Genomic DNA, 20966 nt, shown 5'->3' with positions numbered 1-20966 from the left:
CGCAATACGGTTCCATGGGTGAAAGACTGGTGGAAGTCAGGCTGCCACCAGCCATCACAGCCAGACACAGCTCAGATGGGCTTTGCTTACATGTGGTTGCAAACGCCATTCCAAGGATATCCAAACCTAACACCGATTCTTCTGGCAATAACTGAGCGTGATGCAAAACTACAAAATCAAGTGGGGCCACATGCTTGATACGATCGGACACAACATCTGCAAATTCATCTGAGAGAAGCAGCAAACTGCCTGTGAACACAGGCTGGGAAGCAGTGCCCTACACCATCACACCACTCCTGAGCTCTCCCATACAGACTCCACTTCTGCCCTTCTCCTACAATATTAATTCATTTCTAGTGCATCTGAGCCTCTGGTTCAACCCTCATTCCCTCTGCCAATCTTCACGAAACCTGCTTGAGCTAGAGGAGACAACCTGTCTGCTGCGAAGGGATCCACTGCTGTGTTCATGCTCTGGAGGATTTTGTCCCTGAGCTGAAAAATGTGGATTAAAATCTCTCCAGAGCAGGGACACGCTGCTCACACTCACACACCTCGCAAGCACTCAGCCCTGATCCATGCGCCAGCTGCCTTTCCTTCCTCCTTCCTCCTTCCTTCTGCTTCACTGCTGGTCACCAAGCATCCTCCCAGCCCTTGCCAGCGGGAGCAGAGGTACAGGCATGCCCACTGCCCTGCCTGCACATGGGGGTACAGTTACATGGAGCTTCAGAGCTGGCTGCACACGCACTGAGGGGCCGGCGAGGACATCTGCCCATGCAGTGACAGGGAGGTACACACATGCACACAGAGCTGGCACACCAGGACTCACACCTCACAGAGACACACACGGGTACCCGTGCACAGACCTCACGCACACCAGACAGTTGCAGCTCCCATGGCTTTCAGGACACACACAGAAGCCAAGAGACATTATGGCAGGCACTCACTTGGATTTGTTCTCCTCATAGTGAGCACTGGTCTTAATGTATCTGGCCAGTTCTATCTGCATATCGCCGAATAAAGGAACCACCTGCAGCTGCTGGAAAAGAAAACAAAAGATGGTTGAAACACAGCAGAGAGAGAGCCCGTGGCCTCAGCGCAACACAAGGGACTGCGAGACGGCATCCTGCATCTCTGGAGCTATGGGAAGTGTCAGGCTGTTTAAAGCAAGGTGCAAACCTAGACCTAGGGTCATTTCACACCTAGGAAGTGACTGAAAATGATCACAAGGCTTTTTGTGTGAGGAAAATCACCCCTGCGAGTACTCTGGAGTCCTGGACTCACAGATATCGGGCTAGTTATGGCCAGAATGGTTCAGTGCTGCAACCAGGCAGAGGAAAAGCTCTTTCACAACAAAAAGAGAGAAGCATATTCCTGAGCAGGGCTTATTGCCTCCCACCATAATCCTCCAAGAGAAGAGAGGGATGAAAAGCCACCACGTTGGTATTCTGTCAACACATTGCACGGCTCCCTTCAGAGGGGAGCTGTAGGCTGCTTTGCTGCCTGGACTCCCAGGGATACAGCATCTTTCCCCAGGGAGTCAGATGTGTCTTAAAATCTCTCCACAAAGAGAAAGACACAGGCAATATAACACGGTTTTGCTCCATCTTTACATCTCGGGAGGATATAGATGGTAAATAAATTCCAAGTGCACTGAATATACCTCAAGCTCAGACAGGTCCCTGCTCCACTAAGCTTTCAGCTACAAACAAAATTGAACCAAGAGCTACTGACTTTTCTTCAATAAAATATAAAGCTTCCACTTCACCCAGCTACAAAAGCCTTTCCCCAAAATTCAGGGAAGATGGTGGCAAATTCCCTGTCCTATTATCACATACTTCTCTTCTCAAGCTGACTTCTGTGGAGGATGTGTAATGCTGTCATCACGGATTCCCAGTGGCACTTCCATAAAAGGTTTAAATGAAGGGGTAGTTCATTTTCACTACTCAAATTCCTGGTCAATCCACTAGAAATTTAATCAGAAGGCAATAAGCAGATGTAGTAAGACGAGCGGTTGGCCTTTTCTTATTGAGATCCGATAGTCTGGAGTGGTACTTAACTGATTAGGTGAGACCACAGCAGATATTGGAGAAGTGCAAATGGAAAAAAAGCTGGAAAGAAGAAAGTTATTCCATGCAGTGGAAGAGATTTTACCTGATTCATTGATGGCCCATGGCACTTTGCATCTGTTCGAATGCACCAAGATGACCAAACTCTACAGATTACACTGAGGGCTTGATTTAAACTGAGATTCTGTTGAATTAGCCAAGCTGAGTCAGGGAAAAGTTGGAAGACACTGAGGGATGGCATGATAAATCACCTTTGCAGAGCTGCAGCCCTCAGCAGTCTCCCCAGTGCCTGGAGGGACACCCACCTCATCATTGCCCTGTCCATGAGGTTATGGCGTCTGTCCATAGTCCCCTATGCGGGCATTTCAGCCCTGCTCTCAGGGCTGTCCCCAGGAGATGATGCAAATTGGGGTAAATAGGTCCCCAACTTGCTCTGGGTGAGGATACACCAACCTTTCATGAAACCAGCTCTCTGGGCTTGCCCATTTCCTTCCCATTCCCCTTGCACAGACCCAATGCATTATCTATAAACTGCAACTCAGGGCAATAAGCAGGGAGGCATCCTCTACCCTGTCACAACCGACCTCTTCTTTCAGGTTCCTGGGTAGAGCAACAGGGAGAACCCACTCTGCTGAGACAGTGATGGGGAAGAAGGGCTCTGTCCCTCCCAAAAATCATCATCTTCTCATTTTCCCTGATATGGAACAAATGTTGGTAACAAAAACTAATCTTTCCATCTCAGAAGAAAGATTAAGACAGTGGAGGGAAAAGGACTCTGGAAGGACTGCTCAAGCTCAGTAGGTCTGTAAGAAAACTAATTGCTCCATCTGGGAAGTTATTCTGCTATCCTCCTGCTACAACTGTTATTCTTCGCTGCCAATACATTTGCCCCTTGCCAGATCCCACCATGCCTCCTAAAGCTGACGTGCCCCAGACCTGAAATGCCTCCTAGACCCATCCTGTGCACAGAAGCAATGGAAAGGAGGCATCATTTCCCTCTGTGAATGCCACAGGTGGTGCTGTGTGGGGTCCATCTGCCACTGGTGGCCAATGGCTCCCACACACCAGATTTGGGGGGGAAGCAACAGGGTTAACCCAAACCTTTCCCATGCTGAGTAGCCCCAGGATGCAGCCTGGCCTCCAGCTCTGGACCAGCCCATGGCTGGACTCAGCTGTACATGTGCATGGTCAGAAGGGGGTTGCATGGCTGCTTCCCAGTGCATCCAGTTCTCACAGGCTTTTCCCAAAACCCAGATCCCAGATAAGACAACAGAGGTTCATTAAACCACCAGGTGAGAGCCCTTTGAGGAACTCACTGAGTACCTCCAAGTCCCAGCCAACACAAGCTTCCCAAGAAGCATTTTCCTGTCCTACAGGGAACACATACGTGAAGTAAGACTGCCAGATCACACACTGGCTGGCCAGCTGCGGCCTCTGTCCCTCAGCTCAGCAGCTTGCTGAGGGAAAGGGGAGTGCAACCATCACCCACATAGACCTCAGCAAACCAGCCAGGCGGCTGAAAGCATGGTGCTCCTCAGGAGACTGCAAACCTGCCTCAGATATGTGCAAAGAGATAGAAGCGATGTTTGGCTCACCCCTCCCTCATCCACAAAACATGGTCCATGCACCATTCCCATCCTTTGCTCCTCAGCAGGAAGCAGGTAGAGCTGCTGTGGCAGGGCTGTCTAGTGAGGGTGTGCAGCATCCTCAGCTCCCACCAGCTCCCACTGTGCTGGAGCCATGGGAATAGAGCCAGCCCCAGGCACTGCTCATCCATCCACAACCTTGCTGGCACTGAGAGCCTGCATCACCAGTCTCACCCATGCTGCAGCGCCGTGCCCATGCATGTTCACAGCAATCCCATTCCTCGTCCTTTGGCCTAGATAATTTCTCAACCCTTTAGGATTTTTGGACCTGTAATGATTCCTGTGGTTTGTTTTTTGCTGGCAGTACATGCAATGGTACAGGTCACTAACTCATGGTCTGCAATAAACTCCAGCCTCACCCAGAGAGGTCACTGACCTTGAAGAATTTGTCTATTTTGCTAAGGTTGATTCTCTTCTTGGCATCCAACTTGTAAATGTTGCTGACGTTCCCATCCATGAGATATAGGCCAAACCCCATCACCTGCAGAAGACAGGAAGGTTTGGTTTCATTAGCGTCAAGCCAACAGCACAAGTCAAAGACAGTTCTCCATCACTTAACATGAGGAAAGACCATTTCAGGCTCCTGTATCACCTGAGACTGTATAAAACATGCACATATCTGCAAGGATGCACATGGTAGACAGAGGATACATGATGGATTGCTTTTGTTTTCTGTGCAAAACCACGACATACACTTTAGTCATTTGTTCCTTCTTTCTCCCATATAACAACAACCCAAAAGCAAACCTTTACTCCCCAAGAAGAACTAAAAACATTTAGAATATTCTCCTGGTTTGATTTTTTTCCCTTTAATTCAATACAAATCATTACAGATATTCAAATTACCCACATTATCCTTCAAAGAACTGTGGTAATGAAGTTCTTATAGTAACAGTGACTGCAATCACTGTAGTAACTGGCAGTAAGGACAAATATACAAAACAAGCAGATACTTGGGCATGTTCATCTTGAGGGCTCTCTAGAGCCAGGAAACAAAACCTGGAAGGATCTACCTTCTGCAGGGAATTATTGCCGGGAATGGCCATCAGAAAAAATCCAGGGTTGCAAAGTTGGTAGTGATTTTGGCATGTCCCATACAGTTACACAGGTTAAATCCATGATCCCACACATCCATGCACAACAGAAAAGCCCCTTCTAACTCTGGAGAGCACAGGGCACCCACCAGTGCTCTCGTCCACCAGCTGGAGGCCACCACCACACTTAGTCCCACGCAGGCAGAGCAAACTTGGGAAGGACTGGGGGAAAAGACAGAGATAGAGATGGAGAAGAGCATAGGAAAGGGAGAAAGGGAGGAATGCTTTTATATGGGAATATGGGAGAAGGCCAGAAAAGACAGCAAAGAAATGATGGGAGAATGTCCAAGTTCAGCAGGAACAGAGGCAGCTCATGGCACTGCCCAACAGAGGTTCCACATGAGAGCACAGGAGTGGGACATCTCCAACCCATGGCCACATCCAGTGTGTTCAGGTACAAAGAAGAGGTGAATATGGGAGGATTGAGGTATCACAGCAGAAGACACAAAGTAACAGAGATCAGAAGGGAAATAGGAAGAGGAGGAAGGTGGCTTTGCTGCTGCATGCATATGGCCTTTCTATCTCATAGCAACTCGTGTGTCCAGAGGACGCAGGCTCTGCAGAGAAGGGATGTGTGTAAACCCAAAGGAGCAAGAAGTAAAAAGAAAAACAAAATAAGAGAAACATTGTCCTGAAGGGAATTTCATTTTACTAAAACAGAAGTGGAACTATGCAAGCACCCAGCCCCTTAAGCACGGCTGAACCTCACCTTTAAGAGCATGTGTTTCTCACTGGGAGTGAGATACATCTTGTTTTCATAGTAATCCACACAGATGTTGACAATATCAGCCAGCAGTTCCTCATAGCCAGGGATGACCTCTAGTTGCTGGTGCAGACACTGAAACATCAACAGGGGCCACATTATCCACATGGACAGAACAGCAGAAACCAGGGGAGAAAAGTATTTGAAGGATTGAGTGGAATGACAAAAGGTTTCTTCAAACCTTATCTCTGTGGGTTTTTTAAGTTACCAACAGAAGATTGACCTCATGGTACCACATGTAAGGAACAACCTGCCTTCTGCAGGACATTTCCCCTTCAGACTGATCACAACAGCCAAAGAGCAGACAGTGAGATGTAAAGAAAGATGCCTCAGAGACTTTCTGACTCTCTCCTGCCTTTGTGCAGTAGCTAATTAGCAGAAGCTATAGAGCCTGTGCAGTGTGGAGGGCCAAAGGGCTGATCTGCAATTCCCATGCAGTTGCAGACACGGACTGGATGGATTTCCTGAGGAAAATGGGAAGAAGTTCTGGCAGAAACTTCCCCTTCAGAAGCTCTTCTTACATCTTGTAGATCATCTTTGTGTTGTCACAGAGACCTTCAAAACCACTCGGGATGAACCATGAGAAGGAGATATTGCTAGAGTTACACAGCCTGACCAAAAGACCAACAGAGCCACCAACAGTGGCAATGACCCAACAGCTATGGCCAAATTCTGGTCTGGAGTGCTGTCAACTTTGGCACAATCACTGCCTCTCTCTACTCACAGAAATGTTAAGTGGTTCAGAGAAAAGGGACCTGCCTGTGTGATGCGGTTGTGGTTTGCCAGGAACATGGAGAGGTTCTGGGACTCCTGGATAGACTGGGGGTCTGCCATCTTCCGCAGGAACTGGGCAGCTCTGGAAGGGAGAAATCCAAGGTCACTGAGGATCACTAACCCACTGTGAGACTCACCATCCATCTTCCCTGTTTGACCTGCAGCTGCAATGCAGCAGCCTCGGACCCCCTGCAGTACAGCTGTGCCCTCCTTGTTTTACCAAGAGGGAACCGAAACACTGCAGGGCTCAGAGATTTGCCTAAACTCTCAAAAAGAGCCTACAACAGCACAGAAACCCAGCCTCCAGCCTTCTGATGTCCACCTGCCCTCACTGCTGGGCAGACCAGGCACACTGCTGTCCCCGTTCCTGCTGCTTCACCCCTTCTCACCTTTTGTAGGCAGAATGATCATTTTTGACGCTGCACTTCATGTTCTTCAGCTCATCCAGGACAGCGAACATGTTAATGAACTTGCCCAGCGTGAGGAGATAGGCCTCAGATACAAAGTCCTTCCTCCGCTCAGCATGGCACAGGCGCTTCACCTCGCTGCAGAACCGCTCGATAGCCTTGCGCTGGAAGGCAGCGGAACAGCGTCATCCCAGCAGTGGCTTTGCCATCCCATGGTCATTGCACCACCACTAGGACCCCCTTTCACCCACCCACCACCTCCTTCCTTTAACAAAAGCATTTTCTGCTGGGGATGGAGGCTCCACCATGGAATGAAGCAGCGTAAAAAATCACTGCAGATAAACATCCTGAGTGCTGGAGGGGAGAAGGTGGCTCAAACCCTCTATTTGTGCCCGCCTTGAGTGTGGCGTGTTCTGCAAAATCAGGCTTCAGGTTTTTAGGAGGGGCATAAAGACCTTGCAAGACATATAACCTAAAAAGGGTGGTGAAACCCAGCTGCAGCCAGCTATAAACACAAGAGGTGATAGAGAAAGGTCCCTGGAGCCTACAGCAGCTCAGCATTTGCCACGTGGTCATTGCTCTGTAGAGATCTAAGCATTATTTTGTCAAGTGCCTCAAGTGTAGCAACTGCTAAATTTAAGTTCTGGTGCTCTTTGGCTGCCCCCCGAGTCCAGGGGGCTGTGAGCACATCCCTGTTCCTGCTGCCACAGCAGGAGGGTGTCCAGCTGCATGGCTGCATCCCACCCACCCCAGGCACTAGCAGCACCACCAGCCCTCAGCTCTTCCTGGCTTTGCTTCAGAGGGAGGAGCAGAAGAGCGAGCTGTGCTGGCGCTGGTGGAGAAACAGCTCTTCACATCCAACAGCCAGCACACTGGAAAAACAGGAGCCTGTGCCACCCATTAGCTCCACATAGTGGGGACTCTGGTCCTCCATGAACTGCAGGGTATGTGTTCATTCCCAACTCATATACAAGATTTTAGGGCTGAGCAAGGGGGACACAGGTTTTCCCTTAGACAAGTCTCAGGTATTTGTTGGTGGCTGCAAGGAAGAGACTTATCAGGGCGCTTGGGCCCTCTCCAAGCTGGCCTGGCAGGCAAGGTGCCTCTCTACTTCACCACTTACTTGAAAATACATGAACTTCATGAGCTTGGTGACTTCTGGCTCCAGGACTTCCACCGTCTTCTCATAAATCTCCACTCGGTTTGGCTGTTCATTGCACTTCACCTGTGTTGCAAAGACAAAACATCCTTCTCAGCATCAGAGTTTCTAACACACCTGTGGACTGCAGCAGCCACCATCTTCTTGTTTCAGAATGAATCCTGTCCCATCTGAGGACAATGGAGGGATGTGAGAGGGAGCTTTTTCTTGGGGCAAGTTGTCATCCATCTCATTTCCAAACAGTTAGGTGACAGCAGAAGGGGCTATTTCTCAGATGTGAAATTCTCTCCATCTATTATAAACAGCCTCAATCCTGACTCTGAGAAACAAAAGTTTTCTAAATACATTTGTCTAGGGTAGAACACATGGAACATGGAGTCTGGACTTGCTACACAACGTGGGAGTGTTATATTATAATGTTAGTTGAGACTTTGTGTTGCAAAGTCCCATGGACACACGAGGCACCAGGCTATGGCTCTGCTATAGCCTCCCTGGGATAATTTTGCTTCTGTTGCTGACCAGCAACTTGGGCTTGTACGTGCCTACCAGCAATGAAGTGAGTCACATTCACTGACATCCTAGGAAGCTAAATTTAAGGAGTTACTCAGTTGTCATCCATCTCATTTCCAAAGAGTTCCTTGGAGTCATTGCCAAACTTTCAGGGAAAACCCCAGCTGCCCAGGGCAATGCATCTTTCTGTCCTCCTCTGGTTTTGTTTCCAGCTGTTGCTGACACAAGGCTGTGAAGGAGCTGACAGCTCTGGCACAAATTTAGTATCCCAGCAGCTGATGCATAGAGCAAGAGCAGACAACTCAGCTGGCTTTACATGTGGGAAGATGCGAAACTAGCTTTGCCCTCTCTGTAGTGGGGAATCTAATATCCCTGCCCTGGTGTTTCATACTGCAGCCAGGCAATATTGATGGCCACGAGGATGCAGCTCATGGTAGGGAGGAGTCGTCCATATTTAGGTGTAGGCTCTGGTCTTCACCTCTAAAACCACAGTTTTCTGAAGTGGCACAGGGAGGTACATGACTGAGCAGCCAAGCTTTGGGGCTGGGAACAGGACCCCCGGCTGCAGCCATGTGCCCCATGGCAAAGTGCAAGATCAAATCTAGTGACTCTGTAATTGAACCCTATACCATGGTGTTGTCTGCTCCTCTGTCACATGTGGCACTGTCTAGAGCCCCATTGGGGAGAATGGGGTAGGGAGCAGGGATCCCACAAGCTGTGCACAGAAAGGCACGAATATCATGGGGGTGATGGGGATGGGAGGACACTAAACCAGGTTATCTCTAGCATTGTCTTGCCATCAGCTCAGCCACAGCCTGCCTTCTGTTATCACAGCCAGAGAGGCAGCAGCAGCACAACATCAAATATAAATGGGAGAGAAGCAAATATTCAATCAGCAGCGGAAACTTCCCCATGGCTGGGTCTCACGAGACCATCAGCAGAGTATAACCCGAGGGGAACGGAGGTTTGACCTTTCCTGGGGAATCACAAACATGAGCATTGCCAGCCAAGTGGAAATATTTGTTCCTGGCTCCACAGAAGCGCTGCAAACCCTTTTATCTGCAGGGTTAATGGAAGTGCACTGCACCCACCCCAGCGCACTGTCAGTCGGTGTTTTTGCAGTGATCCAGCACGTGTTCACACTGCGGAAGACAAGCTCCGAGCTGGAGTCTGAATCACCATGTGGGCAACCTTACTCATGTCTGTAGGTGTCTGCAGGATGAAGCCACCAAAATTCAGGTTGGAGAGAGAAGGACTAGAAAACAGTTGAAGCAGAACTAGCAGCAGAGATGGAGAATGATCAAAACTGGGGGGAAATCAGGATCCTCAGGTGTATCGCCACCAAAAAAGGGCATTTGGGGAAAGGTTTCTGGCAAATCAAGCTGCTCCTTCATACATCCTCACACAACACCTACAACTCTGGGGCTCCTGTGGGAGGAGAGAGAGCACCCCAGCCTGAGGGCAGCAGTCCGGGATGCTGAAACCTGCCCCAGCTGCCTAATCTGCTCTGTGCAAGTCAGGGAGAGCCTGAGTCTGCCACATGTCGAGAGGACCCGCTGTTTTCATCCCAGGCTGCCTGGGCTCCCTTCTTCGCACAATACAAGAGTCCCACTCGGTACTGGGGCTATTTTTAACTGAAGTTCCTGATACCACACAATGGTATCAGTAGAGTATGATATAAACCAGATCGGGTGATTTTACTCTCAACTTCCAAAAACTAACTGCCTTTTTCTGAAGTAAACTCCATTTCCCCACAACTCAAGAGAGAAAAATATTCAAGTGGTGCATCAGGAATGAAATAACCACACTGCTTTAATTAAAGCAAAGGCTACCCATTCTCCAGACAGAGAAGTGGATAAAGACCCAAGTGACAAAACACAGCACTATCCTCAGCTCTGGACCAGAGCTGTGCTCAGCTGAGTCCTGTTGGCAGCTGTAGGACAAACAAGCTGGTACTGTGGGGATTGAAATAACTTCAGATGTGGCTGCTTTGGGGAGCAGGGGAGGGGCTCATGAAACCAGGAAATGTTTATAGAGACAGTTGGGCTGTGGTGACTGTGAGTGAGCTGAGAGGCACTGTTAGGAGGGGTCAGGGATGAAGCCTCATCTATATCTGAGGGTGCAGAACAACACCCTTTGCTAGGCCAGCAGCACAGATCTGCTCCTGAAATGGTTACCAGCTGCTAGATCAGTGGTTGAGACTCTTGTGGGGAGAAAACAATCTGAAGAGTCAGTGTTTTCTCATTTCAGCATCTCTATTTGCTTCAATCTCTGCTCTTTTGCTCTGTCTCCAGCCCAAACTAACCCACACTAAGGACAAAACCAATGAGGTGCTCTGGAACATCCCTGCCTGGGAAAGGGCTTGAGTACCTGCGGGATGGCTCGTGAGCAGCTCCTCCATGTGTAAAGCATCACAGCGTACTCATGGCCTTCTTCCAGCATTTCATTCTGAAAGACAGAGAGGTGTTGCTGGGGCAGGGCACACACTAAAGGCTCAGCATCGCTGGGGCAGTGCCTGGGGGACTCACCATGCTGGAGTGCACCGTCGCCTGCTCGATGTACCTGGCAATGCCGGTCACAAAGGCATTTCTGTCTTCAAAGTTTGTGTCAAAGTTAGCCTGTGGGTGGAAGGGAGAGAGACAGATTAACATACAGCTGGTTGTTTGCTCATCTAATATAGTCCATCTTGGGATTTGCTGGCAAAAGGAATCAACAGAGCTCCTGGGGCATGGGAGCAGCTTATGGGCAATTTGAGGTGCTGCACCTCTAGGTCTGAAGTAGATTCATACACGCAGCCTGAGATGGTTCTGAATCACACATATTCATTAGAGGAAATCCTGCAGATTCTGTGTGTGGAAATGTGACAATCAAGACTGACAAACCCTTGTAAAATTAAACCAAACTCAGATGGGGATCAGCTGCAGGGACTTGCAGCCACACCAGAGAGCAAACATACAGCAATTGTTCCAAGGATTTTAGCTTGGTAACTCAAAGATAGAAGCATCCTCATTAATTTCCATTTGTGCTCTGGCTGCTAGGGAAAGACCACATCCTGTCAGCAGGAATTGTAAAGAATAAACACACAGAAAGGGCAGGGAGTGGGATGTCTGGAAAACATAAATATGAAAGTCAGCACTCATCCAGGTGTTGTTATCAGTGCTAGTGCTGCTCTTGCAAGCAGATGCTTTGGGACAAATATCTATTTTGGAAGCTGAGCTACTACTCAGGTCAGGGCAGGGGAGCAAGAAAGTGCAGAGCAAGGCAGGGTATGAACAAGCAGGGTATGCTCTGCACACATGCACTTTCCTCTGCGAGGGCTGGCTGGTGATATCTGCTAGAGGGCAGAGTCCCAAGCACTCAGAGCTGCTCCTTGCAATGACAGTAGCACTGCAGCGACCACACTCACCTTGATAACTGATTTCCTGAGTAGGAAAACCGGGAGCACAGACCCATGGCCACAGGACTACTCTTCTTAGTGCCTCCAGGACATCACATATAACTATGTGACAATAAAAGCTGAGGCTCCATATGCATTTCTGGCCAGCAAGCCCCAGAGGGCTACATACAAACTGAATAAGATGAGGAAATAGGCCTGGCCACTACTTCAAGATCCAGTTTAGAGGAGGTTTTTAGCCCCAGCTGTGTGCACACACTCATGGTCCTGAGAGGAGGCTGTGCAATAAGACCTGACCCTGAGCCCCTCACAGGACACAAGCCAGCACAGACTAAATATTTATTGAGAGAAGAGATAAGTAAAAAATATCAAGATTTCCCAGGGAGAGATGAAATTTGGGTGGCCCAGAACTGCCTTTGGGTCTGATAACCCACAGAGATACTAACACTATTGAACGAGCCTGCAGTCTGACCTGCTGAAAGAGATACTGTAATTTCAGACTCCTGTGTACACAGCACTGCAATCACTGTGCGGGTGTATTTATACACTGCCATGGGCAAGTCCATGAATTCCGGAGTGGCAGGATGGAGAAAGTAACCCCATATTATATTTAACCCTGGGTGTGTGCTATAGGGCAGGGTGTGGTGGCCAAGCAGCCGAGGCATCCTGCTGTGGATCTGAAAGCAGGAGGTTGAGCCTTGCCCTGGGCTCATGCCAAGCTTTGCTTGGTCAGTGCAGCTGCAGCTAAATCTGTGGTGGTTCAAGGCAGAGAAGTGGTTCTAGTGACCGCCCTCCCTTGCATGCCACCAACTTCCCGGACCAGCAGCTCCAGCTGTGCTAACGGCAAAGGCCAGCCAAAGTCAGGCAGCACGTTGATTCTGACCTTAGATATGTGCATGGCATAAAAAGGAAGCACAGAACTATGTGCACAATAAAACATCGCTGAGAACTTTCTGCTGTTATCACAAATCTTATCTCCTGCTTCCTACCCATTCAAGCACTCTGGTCCTCATTTTTAACTTCCCTATGTCTTGCTCAGCCTTAAAAGATCCTTTTCACCAATCCCTAGTGCTTTCCTTTTTTAAAGCCTTTGGGAACAGATTTGTGGCTAGATCTGTTCTGAACATTTCCTTAAACACGCTGAACTCAGGATGTTTTCGGCTAGTTCTCACAGCACCATGTGTCCCTGTGCTTTTTGTGAGCTAAAGAACAACCCTCCCTGCCCCACCACATCCGGAGGTGAAGGTACCTGGTACATAATGGAGGATGGAGGCGGTTCGATGCATGGCTGCTGGTCTGGCAGAGGCAGCTCCTCCAGTAAGTCCACATTGGACAAGGCATCCTCTAGCGTGACGTGAGTGGTCATGGTTCTGGATGTTCAGTTTCCACGCTAAATCCAAAGGAAAACAGAGGGTGATAGACAGACAGCCAGCAGCAAGAAGACTGAGTGGGAAAGTGCCAAAGGACAAAACCAGAACCACAACTGGCTGGCACTGCAGGAGATATGATCCCGGTTTATCTCGTTTTCCTTTTCTTGTGTATTTAACCTACATCTCTATGCCATCTCTCCTTCCATGATTCAACAGCAGAAGAGGAATGCAGAATAAGAGGAACACAACTACCCATCCATGCCCTTCTCTACTAACTCTATGCAAAACTGTTTAAGACAGAGAACTGCTAGGTGCTGCCGTGCAGCTTTAGCAGCCCCAAGTGAAAGCATGCGCTCCAGAATACAAACTGGTGTCAAAAATACCTCTCAAAGCAGCACAATTAAAGAAGTATGACTGATGCTGACACTCACATGCTCTTCTCACACACATGAACGGCGCTGGAAACTGAAAACAACAAACTGCATTCTCAAAGGTGAACCGGAAAGGATGGAGTGCTGCACAGGCAGGCTGTGGCACTGCAAGCAGCAGAAAAAGAAGTTGTTGTTGTTGTTAAAGAGAATTTCCTTGCTTCTAGTTCACAGGCGGCGTCCCCTGCCCAGTCCTGGCCTGCCAACAATGCCATTTGCACATGAAATAAAAAGCAAAGGGAAATGTTTCTGAAAGCTCGCTGGCACTTACCCCTGGCAGGCTACCTAATGGGAACCAAACCTCTATGTCCTTATCGCCTCTGCCATTCACCTTTGCTGGAAGTGTACAAGCATGGGGCTGCTGTCACCCAGGCCGAGCGCTTGTATAACCACAGTCACAGGGCTTCCCCAGTTAATACCTAATCCATGTGCAATAGCTGTGGCTGACCTAGAGCTTAGGTCTCCTAGAAAAACACCCCACTGCATTTACATGTCTGCAGACAGAAAACGCTTTAAATATTGTCATGTTGCTCAATTAACAAATCATCCTCCCCTTCAGTGCTTTTTCCCCACTGGGAGCCTGTCTAGTTTCAAATGCGAGCCATCAGAGTTTTATCACTGTAATCTGCAAGACGGTGGAGCTCTCTGTTATCAAAGTTCCCATCAAGATACTCACACGTTTCAATAAAACACCCTGCAACCTGCACTTCGGCTCAGACAAGCAGGCTGAGCCCTTTGCCTGTCTTGTTACAGAACATATTTTCCAATCCTTTAATCATCTCTTTGGCTTTTCTCTAAGCTTGATCCCATTTTGCAGCTTTTTTGCTGAAGTGCAGACACCATAGCAGGACACAAGGCTCCAGTGGTGTCTGCACAAGGACCAGATAAAACAGCAGTGTAACCTCCCTCCTTGCATACAATCACACCAGTTCCTTTGGTCACAACATCATCTCTGTAGGTGCTCATATTCAGCCCATTATCTGCTACGAATCCCTTAGGTCCTCTTTCTTTTTTCAGTTGAGTCACTGTTTCCAAGAATATAAATTTGCTTTTCATTTGCCTCACTGGGAGCATGGAAGGACAATGGCTTCAGGACATCCATAGACAGACACACATTCACCCAGGCAGGACCACGGCCAAGGGGGATGCACACTGTATGCAGTCCGGGGGTAGCTTCACGTTGGGATGAATCTGCTGCTGTGCCTCTTGACATCATTTCTGCCTGCACACATGGACTGCAAGAATATGTATGAGCTTGGTGAAAGCCATTCCACCTCCGCAAATGCCTCCCCAAGGTACCAGGCAGCTGAGAAACAGGTTCGGTTTTACTTGCAGCCGAAGCACCATGAAGTAAGTGCCTGGGAAAAATAAATATGAAGCAGCCCTTTCCCTACACGCTCAAATTTCTGTTTCCTCCATCATCCCTCTTTGTTAAAACGGTTTCCTGTTACAAATTGTAGCAACCGTCAAAACCAGGCATTACATCCTGGCACCCCATAGGCAGAAGCAGCTTCCTCCCTGCCTGTGAGCACCGTGTGCTGCTCTGCACGAGGCTGGTGGCTCAACAGGTCCAGCCCCATGGATCTCCTCTGCTGCCCACCGCTCTCCACCACCATCCTCCAGTGCATCAAGACTCGCCTCTGGGTTCCCAGAACAACACCCCTGGTACTCACGCATGTGTCATTACGTACTTCAGGCTTGGGAAAGCAAAACCCTTCCATTTTACAGCTTTGAGGGATGTGGCTGGTTATTTGGGATCATTTCTCATTTTTCTATAGATCTAATTCTAAAGCCACTTGTACAAGGTGTTTGCTGTAATCAAAGATGCTTCTCCAATAACCCAATAACCCTGTGACTCCCAAAGAGCTCAGCAACTCAAGGGACAAAGTTATTGCTGCTGTTTGGGCCACACCAGGAGATACAGTCCCAAGTAGGGCGTCAGGGTCCTGCTGTGCTGGGCAGTCCACAAACCTGCGAGACTAAGCCAGTCCCTGCCCTAAAGCTCTTGCACTCAGACAGAGGAAGAGAGGCAGAGTGTAGAAATACATCAACAGGAAAGGAAGTGTCAAACCACAGTGAGCGATCGGTGCAATTTGCTACCAGCCCACCCCGAGCTTTGCCATGGTGGAGCAAAGTGCAGGAATCTGGATATGGATGGAAAAATTACATGGACTTTGAGGGTTTAATAGATGAATCTTGATGGGGACTCTTAATTTCCATTCTATGCTTTCTTAAGCCCAACAGCTAAACCAACAGAGGCGACAGGGAAGAGCATGGTCTGCAAGGACCTCCCCTACTCACGCATGTAGCACAGTGCAACAGACAGCAAACTCACAGCTGGAGCGTGTGATGGAGGGGCTACTGGTCCAGGGCCAGCAGACCTTGATGATCACCCCAGACCATCCACAGAGGAACAGCTTCAAGCAATCCCCAAGCTGCCAAGGCCCTTCCCCTGCTCTTTGGGGTGGCTGTAGGGCTGGTGGGAGCCCTGCTTTTGGTTGGGGTCCACTGCCAGTCATGAGCACCTAGAAGTTAGATGGAGTGTGCACTGGCAAAAAGGCTGGGTAAGGCTCTGAAGGCATCAGTAATTGCTTGGCCCAGATCATGGGGTGTTTCATGGTATCTCCCCACCACAGGGGCTGCCCGAGAAAGCTGAAAGGGGAAGTCCTGCTGCCTCACCTTCCTGCAGAAAGGTTTCTAACACACACATGCTGGGGCTGCCCCAGCAAACCCAGCTTCATCCCCTCAGTCCAGCAATGAGGAGGGCAGCGACCAAGTGGCTCCAGCCCAGGGAGAATGGGGATCCCTAGGGATACTCATCAGAAAGTCCTCATTAAGCCTTAACCACCATCCACCACCTGGGCCTCAGGGCACCGGTGGCTGTGCTGGGAAGAGGAGAGTCAGCCCATCTTAAAGGTCTTTTCCAACCTCATTGATTCTATGATTCGGTGGTGGTGGTTTGCCAACAGCACTTCAGTGCACGTGGCCGTGGGGCTGGGGGCTTACCACCCATGAGCAGCCTGCCCAGGGACGGGGCTTTTCTGCTGCTGTGACACATGCACACAGGAAGCATACCCCGCCTGAGCAGCCTCAAACACAGCCACACAGGCTGCTCTGAGCCGTCTCACAAAACTACTGTTCTCTCCATATCCTGCCACTGGTCAGAGAGGCTGAAGTCTCTTTGGTCCTACATGTTTTGGTAAAACTGGACATGAACCTGGCAGAAGGCAACCCCACTCCAGGGGAGCCCCGGGAAGGGATGCACCACCAGACTGATTCTGCTGACAGTTGCTGCTCCAGTGCAGTGCTGCCCACACTTTCTGCCCATCTGTTGCAAAAACTTCCCCTCTCCATCCCATGTTTCCATCACAACCCCTCTGGCCATCTCTTAGACCTTCTAAAGCCAAATGGTCACACAGAGGCACTGGGGCTTCCAGATACTACAAGGATCTGGCCACGTGGAGTCCATGCACAGCGCATGGCCCCACCACCCCAAGACTGAAATTAAGAGTTCCCAACACAGTGACTCTGTTGTGGCAGCAGCCTGGAGGGCAGATTTAACAGATGGTGTAGGAATGCTTTGAGAAAGACTGAGGGTGGACATCCCAGATGTCTGAACTTGCAGGGCAGGTCCTACCTTCCCCATCAAAATGCTTGCCCAGAAGTATCAGTGCCACATCATCCTCTCTGCAGCGAGAGGAACAAAGACGACTTTATTGTTAGAGCAGCTTGGGGGAACAAAGCAAGACTTTTAAAAGCAGGGTAATGATGAGTATGTTGCATGCATGTGTGCCCGGCTTCGAAGCTGAGAGCTCTGGGGAAGTGGCCCAGGCTCTTTCGGTTGTCAGCTCGCCTGCTCCTACAGCAGACATCCACACTGGAGCTGCAGCAGCTACCAAGAGCAGGAACGGAGGCAAGGGAAAATGGGAATTGCCCAGGAGGTTGGCAGTAAGACAGGGTCCAAGCCCTGCAAGCAGCAAAATTACTTTTGCTGGGCAGATGGCAACGTAGAGAAGGACAAACTGCTGCTGGTCACCTCCCGAGGATCTTGGATTCTTCTCCAATCCCTGGGTAACCTGGGAACGTCACTTAATTTGTTTTCACCCTGTGATAATGTTTCTCCCTCTTACTCCAAAATAGCATCTAACTTGGTCAGGAAGCATCTGGCCCAATGAGTACTCCAGCAGACTGATGTCTTGGGTGCATAAAGCAGAGTGTTTCTGGTACCCACTGCCTCACAAGAGGAAGATAAATGCTCCTGGCCACTAACATATTTTAAGTCAAGAAGAATAACATCAGCATGCAAAAGTTTAGTTTGACCCTTCCCTAAAACGCATGGGATTAAAGTCCCCTGTGTTTTAGGATGCATGTCACCAACCCCTTCTCTCACGCTGTAAGAATTACTTGTAATTTCAACCACCATGACAGTCAGGAGGTTCTCTGCAGGAGCAAATAAACACAGCCAAGGATGAGGGAGGCTGGCAGAGCCGGCCTCCTGCCCTACGCAGACACAGATGTTAATAACCATGAAATTACCCTTCCCATTAAAAAAGGAAGGCAAACTGCATGACTCCTGGAGCCATTCTTCTGTATCTCCACTCTGCGTTTTCTCTCATTCCATTAGGGCCGAGTTCCAAGCATTTATGCTGCTTGTTTCTCAGCAACACAATTATTTTGGAATTTATTCTTTTTAGAATAACTTCATCATTTTTTTTTCTGGTGTCGAAGAAAGAAGGTCAGGAAGGAGGCACGTATACATAGCTACATTTCCAATACAGTTGAGAAATTTAGAGCAAGTTTACAAAGCAAGCCCACTGCTGACAGTTACAGCGCTTCTTGGGAAATCAAATCATACAGGATAGCATTGTAAATTATTTATCTTCCAGAACCAATCTTCCTATTTTTCATGCAAAGATGATGATTGTTTGTTAATAAAATTATTATCGTGAAATGAGCATTGCTCAAGAGACCCCGGTCAGAAAATGGAAGATATTTCCATATTCCTCAGGCTTCATTAATAACAACTGTACAGAGAAAAGAACTATCCTTTGCAGGGAATTACCCTAGAATGATATGGCTGTGACAGACACCAAAACACCGGGCTAGTCACCCCCCAGTGACTAACCCCAGACAACTGTCATCATGCAAAACACAAGGGTGCGTTTCCTTTCGGTGTCAGCGCAGGGCAGGAGGGATGCGGGCGGGTTTAGCGACTCGGCCGAATTCTTCGAGATCTCTGTGATCCAACCCCCCCCTCCGGCCAGGAACCCCCCGTGGAAAGCGGCAGATGGCGAAGGGGACAAGCTCTGCTGCTGGCAGCGTCCTCTGACAGCGCACACAACCGTCACCCTTCCCCCTTCTCCAAAACAACCCTGAGCACGCAGGCAGGTTTTAGCGTGTGCCTCTTGTTCTTCTGCTCATTCCCTCCCGGTCCTTCCAACCCGCGGAGATTCCCTGCAGAACGCATCCATCCCTCCCTCCCCAGGTGGGATGCGGCTGGCACGGCGCATTCCCAGCGTCCTCGGGTGGGAAGTTCTATACAAAGCCGCGCTGCCCGGGCCGCACCTCGCTCCTGCCGGCCCCACGCACGGGGAGCTGCCGGCTTTGGAAGGGGAAGGTTTCGCCGCCTCCAACCGACGCCAAAGCACGACCCTGCGGGCGCAGCTCCAGCCCCTCGCTCCCGACCCTGGCTCAGACCCCGCTGCTTCCTCCTTCCCCATCCTCCCCCAGGGACACCATTTTTCCACGCCACGGGTGATGCAGGCGCTGGCTGTAGCCCCCGCCGGGGCCACCTTCAACCTCCTCCATCCCCTCCATCACCCTTTCTCCCTGCGCCAGGCATCGCCGCGACCCAGCGCTGCCGCCCGCGGAGGGGCCTGCGGGGCCCTCAGGCACCGGGGCTCGGCCCCTTCCCCCCCGACCTGGGTGCGCGGAGCCGGGATGCGGAGAAGAAGAGGGAGATTTGCGCTATTTCCACGCACCCCCCCCCCCCCCGGCGCCTTGCAGCGGCTGCGGGGAGGCTGAACGCTGCAGGTAGCTCTAAGCATTGTGGGATACATCCCCGCACATCCCGGCCCGCACGGGCCTCCTGCTCCCGCACCTGCCCCGCCGCTGCCCCGCGCTGAGCCCGCCCGGCGAGGCCGCAGGGTACCGGGAGCGGCGGCGGGCGCAGCCCCCGCGCAGCCCCGGAGGAGGAGGGCGGGCGGGTGAATGGGAGCGGGTGAGGCCGCGCAGCCCCCGCGCAGCCCCCGCGCAGCCCCCGCCGCTCACCTGGCGCTCCGCGGGTGCGATGCTCCGCGCCGCGGGATGCTCCGCGCCGCCCGCACAAAGAGCAGGAAATGGCTGCAGCAAGTGCACTTCCGCGGCTCTCCGCCGGCCCCTCCGCACGGCGGCGGGGGGAGCCCCGGCCCCCGCCGCGGGAAGGCGGCTCCTCCCCCGGGCAGCGCCGGGGCTGCGCGGCGGGGCCGGGGGACCGCGTTCTCCCCTCCGCTGTTGCGGGCGGGGGGCGGCAGTGCGGCCCCGGCGGGGAGCGGGAATACCAGGACCCCCGCAGTGCACGGAGGAGGACGGGGCCGGGGTCGGCTGCCGCAGCCCCCCCCCCCGTCTGGCACGTTTGGGTGCCTGAGACGGCAGGACCCGGCTGGGGTTCCCCATAACCCCGCTGCTGAGATTGCAGGGTCTCAGGTGTCCGGCTTGCTTTCCCTGCATCATCGCTAGGCTTTGCCTACCATTTTAACGAAAGCCCTCTTTACAGAGTACATAGAAAGCCTTGGGTCACCCCACATGTTAGGGACCAAAAGCAGAAGGCAATCAGTGCCTCTGCTCAGAACGCTAAGCCTTTTCTGAGTCAGCACTGCATCCAAAAGATCTTCCTTTTGGCATTTTTGGCAACTGGCATTTCTTCAGGGACAAGCTTCCAGTCCTTCTGCTCATGCTTCTTTTTAAAGCTCCAATACAGCTCTTCAGATCTACTGTGAAATCCAAGCGGGATTACAGTTTTCAGAGGAACATCGCCTCATGGTGATTGATAGAAGCCCTGCGCGGGGCCTTCATTCATTTTTCCGCATCCCTTAGCTTCTGTTATGACTGTTTGTTTGTTGAAAGACATTGGTGGGTACACAAAGACTGTTGAGGGTCTAGGTACAGCTCTAGATATATTTCCTTGGTGGTTCTGGCAGTGCCCCTTTCCTCAGCATCACCCTATGCTGAAAATGGACTGTCGTCTGACCACCCCTGATTCCTTAGCAACCACCGCTCTGCTGTCCGTGCTAGTGTGGGTCTGAGCTTGTTCGCATGGGTATATGTTGTCTCTGCAGGGCAGTTTGGACACCAGGTTTACACCATAGCTCTGCTAC

General features: G+C 50.6%; 1 protein-coding gene across 2 annotated transcripts in view; it reads right to left on the bottom strand.

The window, feature by feature from the left end:
• The window catches only part of CYFIP2 (cytoplasmic FMR1 interacting protein 2), a 57049-nt gene extending 37001 nt beyond the window's left edge, over window positions 1-20048 (bottom strand). Inside the window, exons 1-10 of one of the 2 annotated variants that reach the window (XM_030503912.1) lie at window positions 19882-20048; window positions 13063-13203; window positions 10948-11037; window positions 10790-10867; window positions 7874-7975; window positions 6733-6914; window positions 6329-6425; window positions 5516-5644; window positions 4089-4193; window positions 945-1036 (exon numbers count right to left, since the gene is read on the bottom strand). In XM_030503912.1, coding sequence (XP_030359772.1) covers window positions 945-1036; window positions 4089-4193; window positions 5516-5644; window positions 6329-6425; window positions 6733-6914; window positions 7874-7975; window positions 10790-10867; window positions 10948-11037; window positions 13063-13179 — 992 coding nt within the window. In that variant the 5' untranslated portion in view covers window positions 13180-13203; window positions 19882-20048. The remainder of the gene's footprint in view (window positions 1-944; window positions 1037-4088; window positions 4194-5515; window positions 5645-6328; window positions 6426-6732; window positions 6915-7873; window positions 7976-10789; window positions 10868-10947; window positions 11038-13062; window positions 13204-19881) is intronic. The other variant, XM_030503913.1, reaches the window with a different exon arrangement.
• Between the last annotated feature and the right edge of the window lie 918 nt (window positions 20049-20966).

This window comes from Strigops habroptila, chromosome 12 (genome assembly GCF_004027225.2).
Source record: "Strigops habroptila isolate Jane chromosome 12, bStrHab1.2.pri, whole genome shotgun sequence".
Taxonomy (NCBI): Eukaryota; Metazoa; Chordata; class Aves; order Psittaciformes; family Psittacidae; genus Strigops; species Strigops habroptila.
The sequence above is the reverse complement of the archived record's forward strand: the minus strand, read 5'-3'. Positions and strand labels throughout refer to the sequence as shown.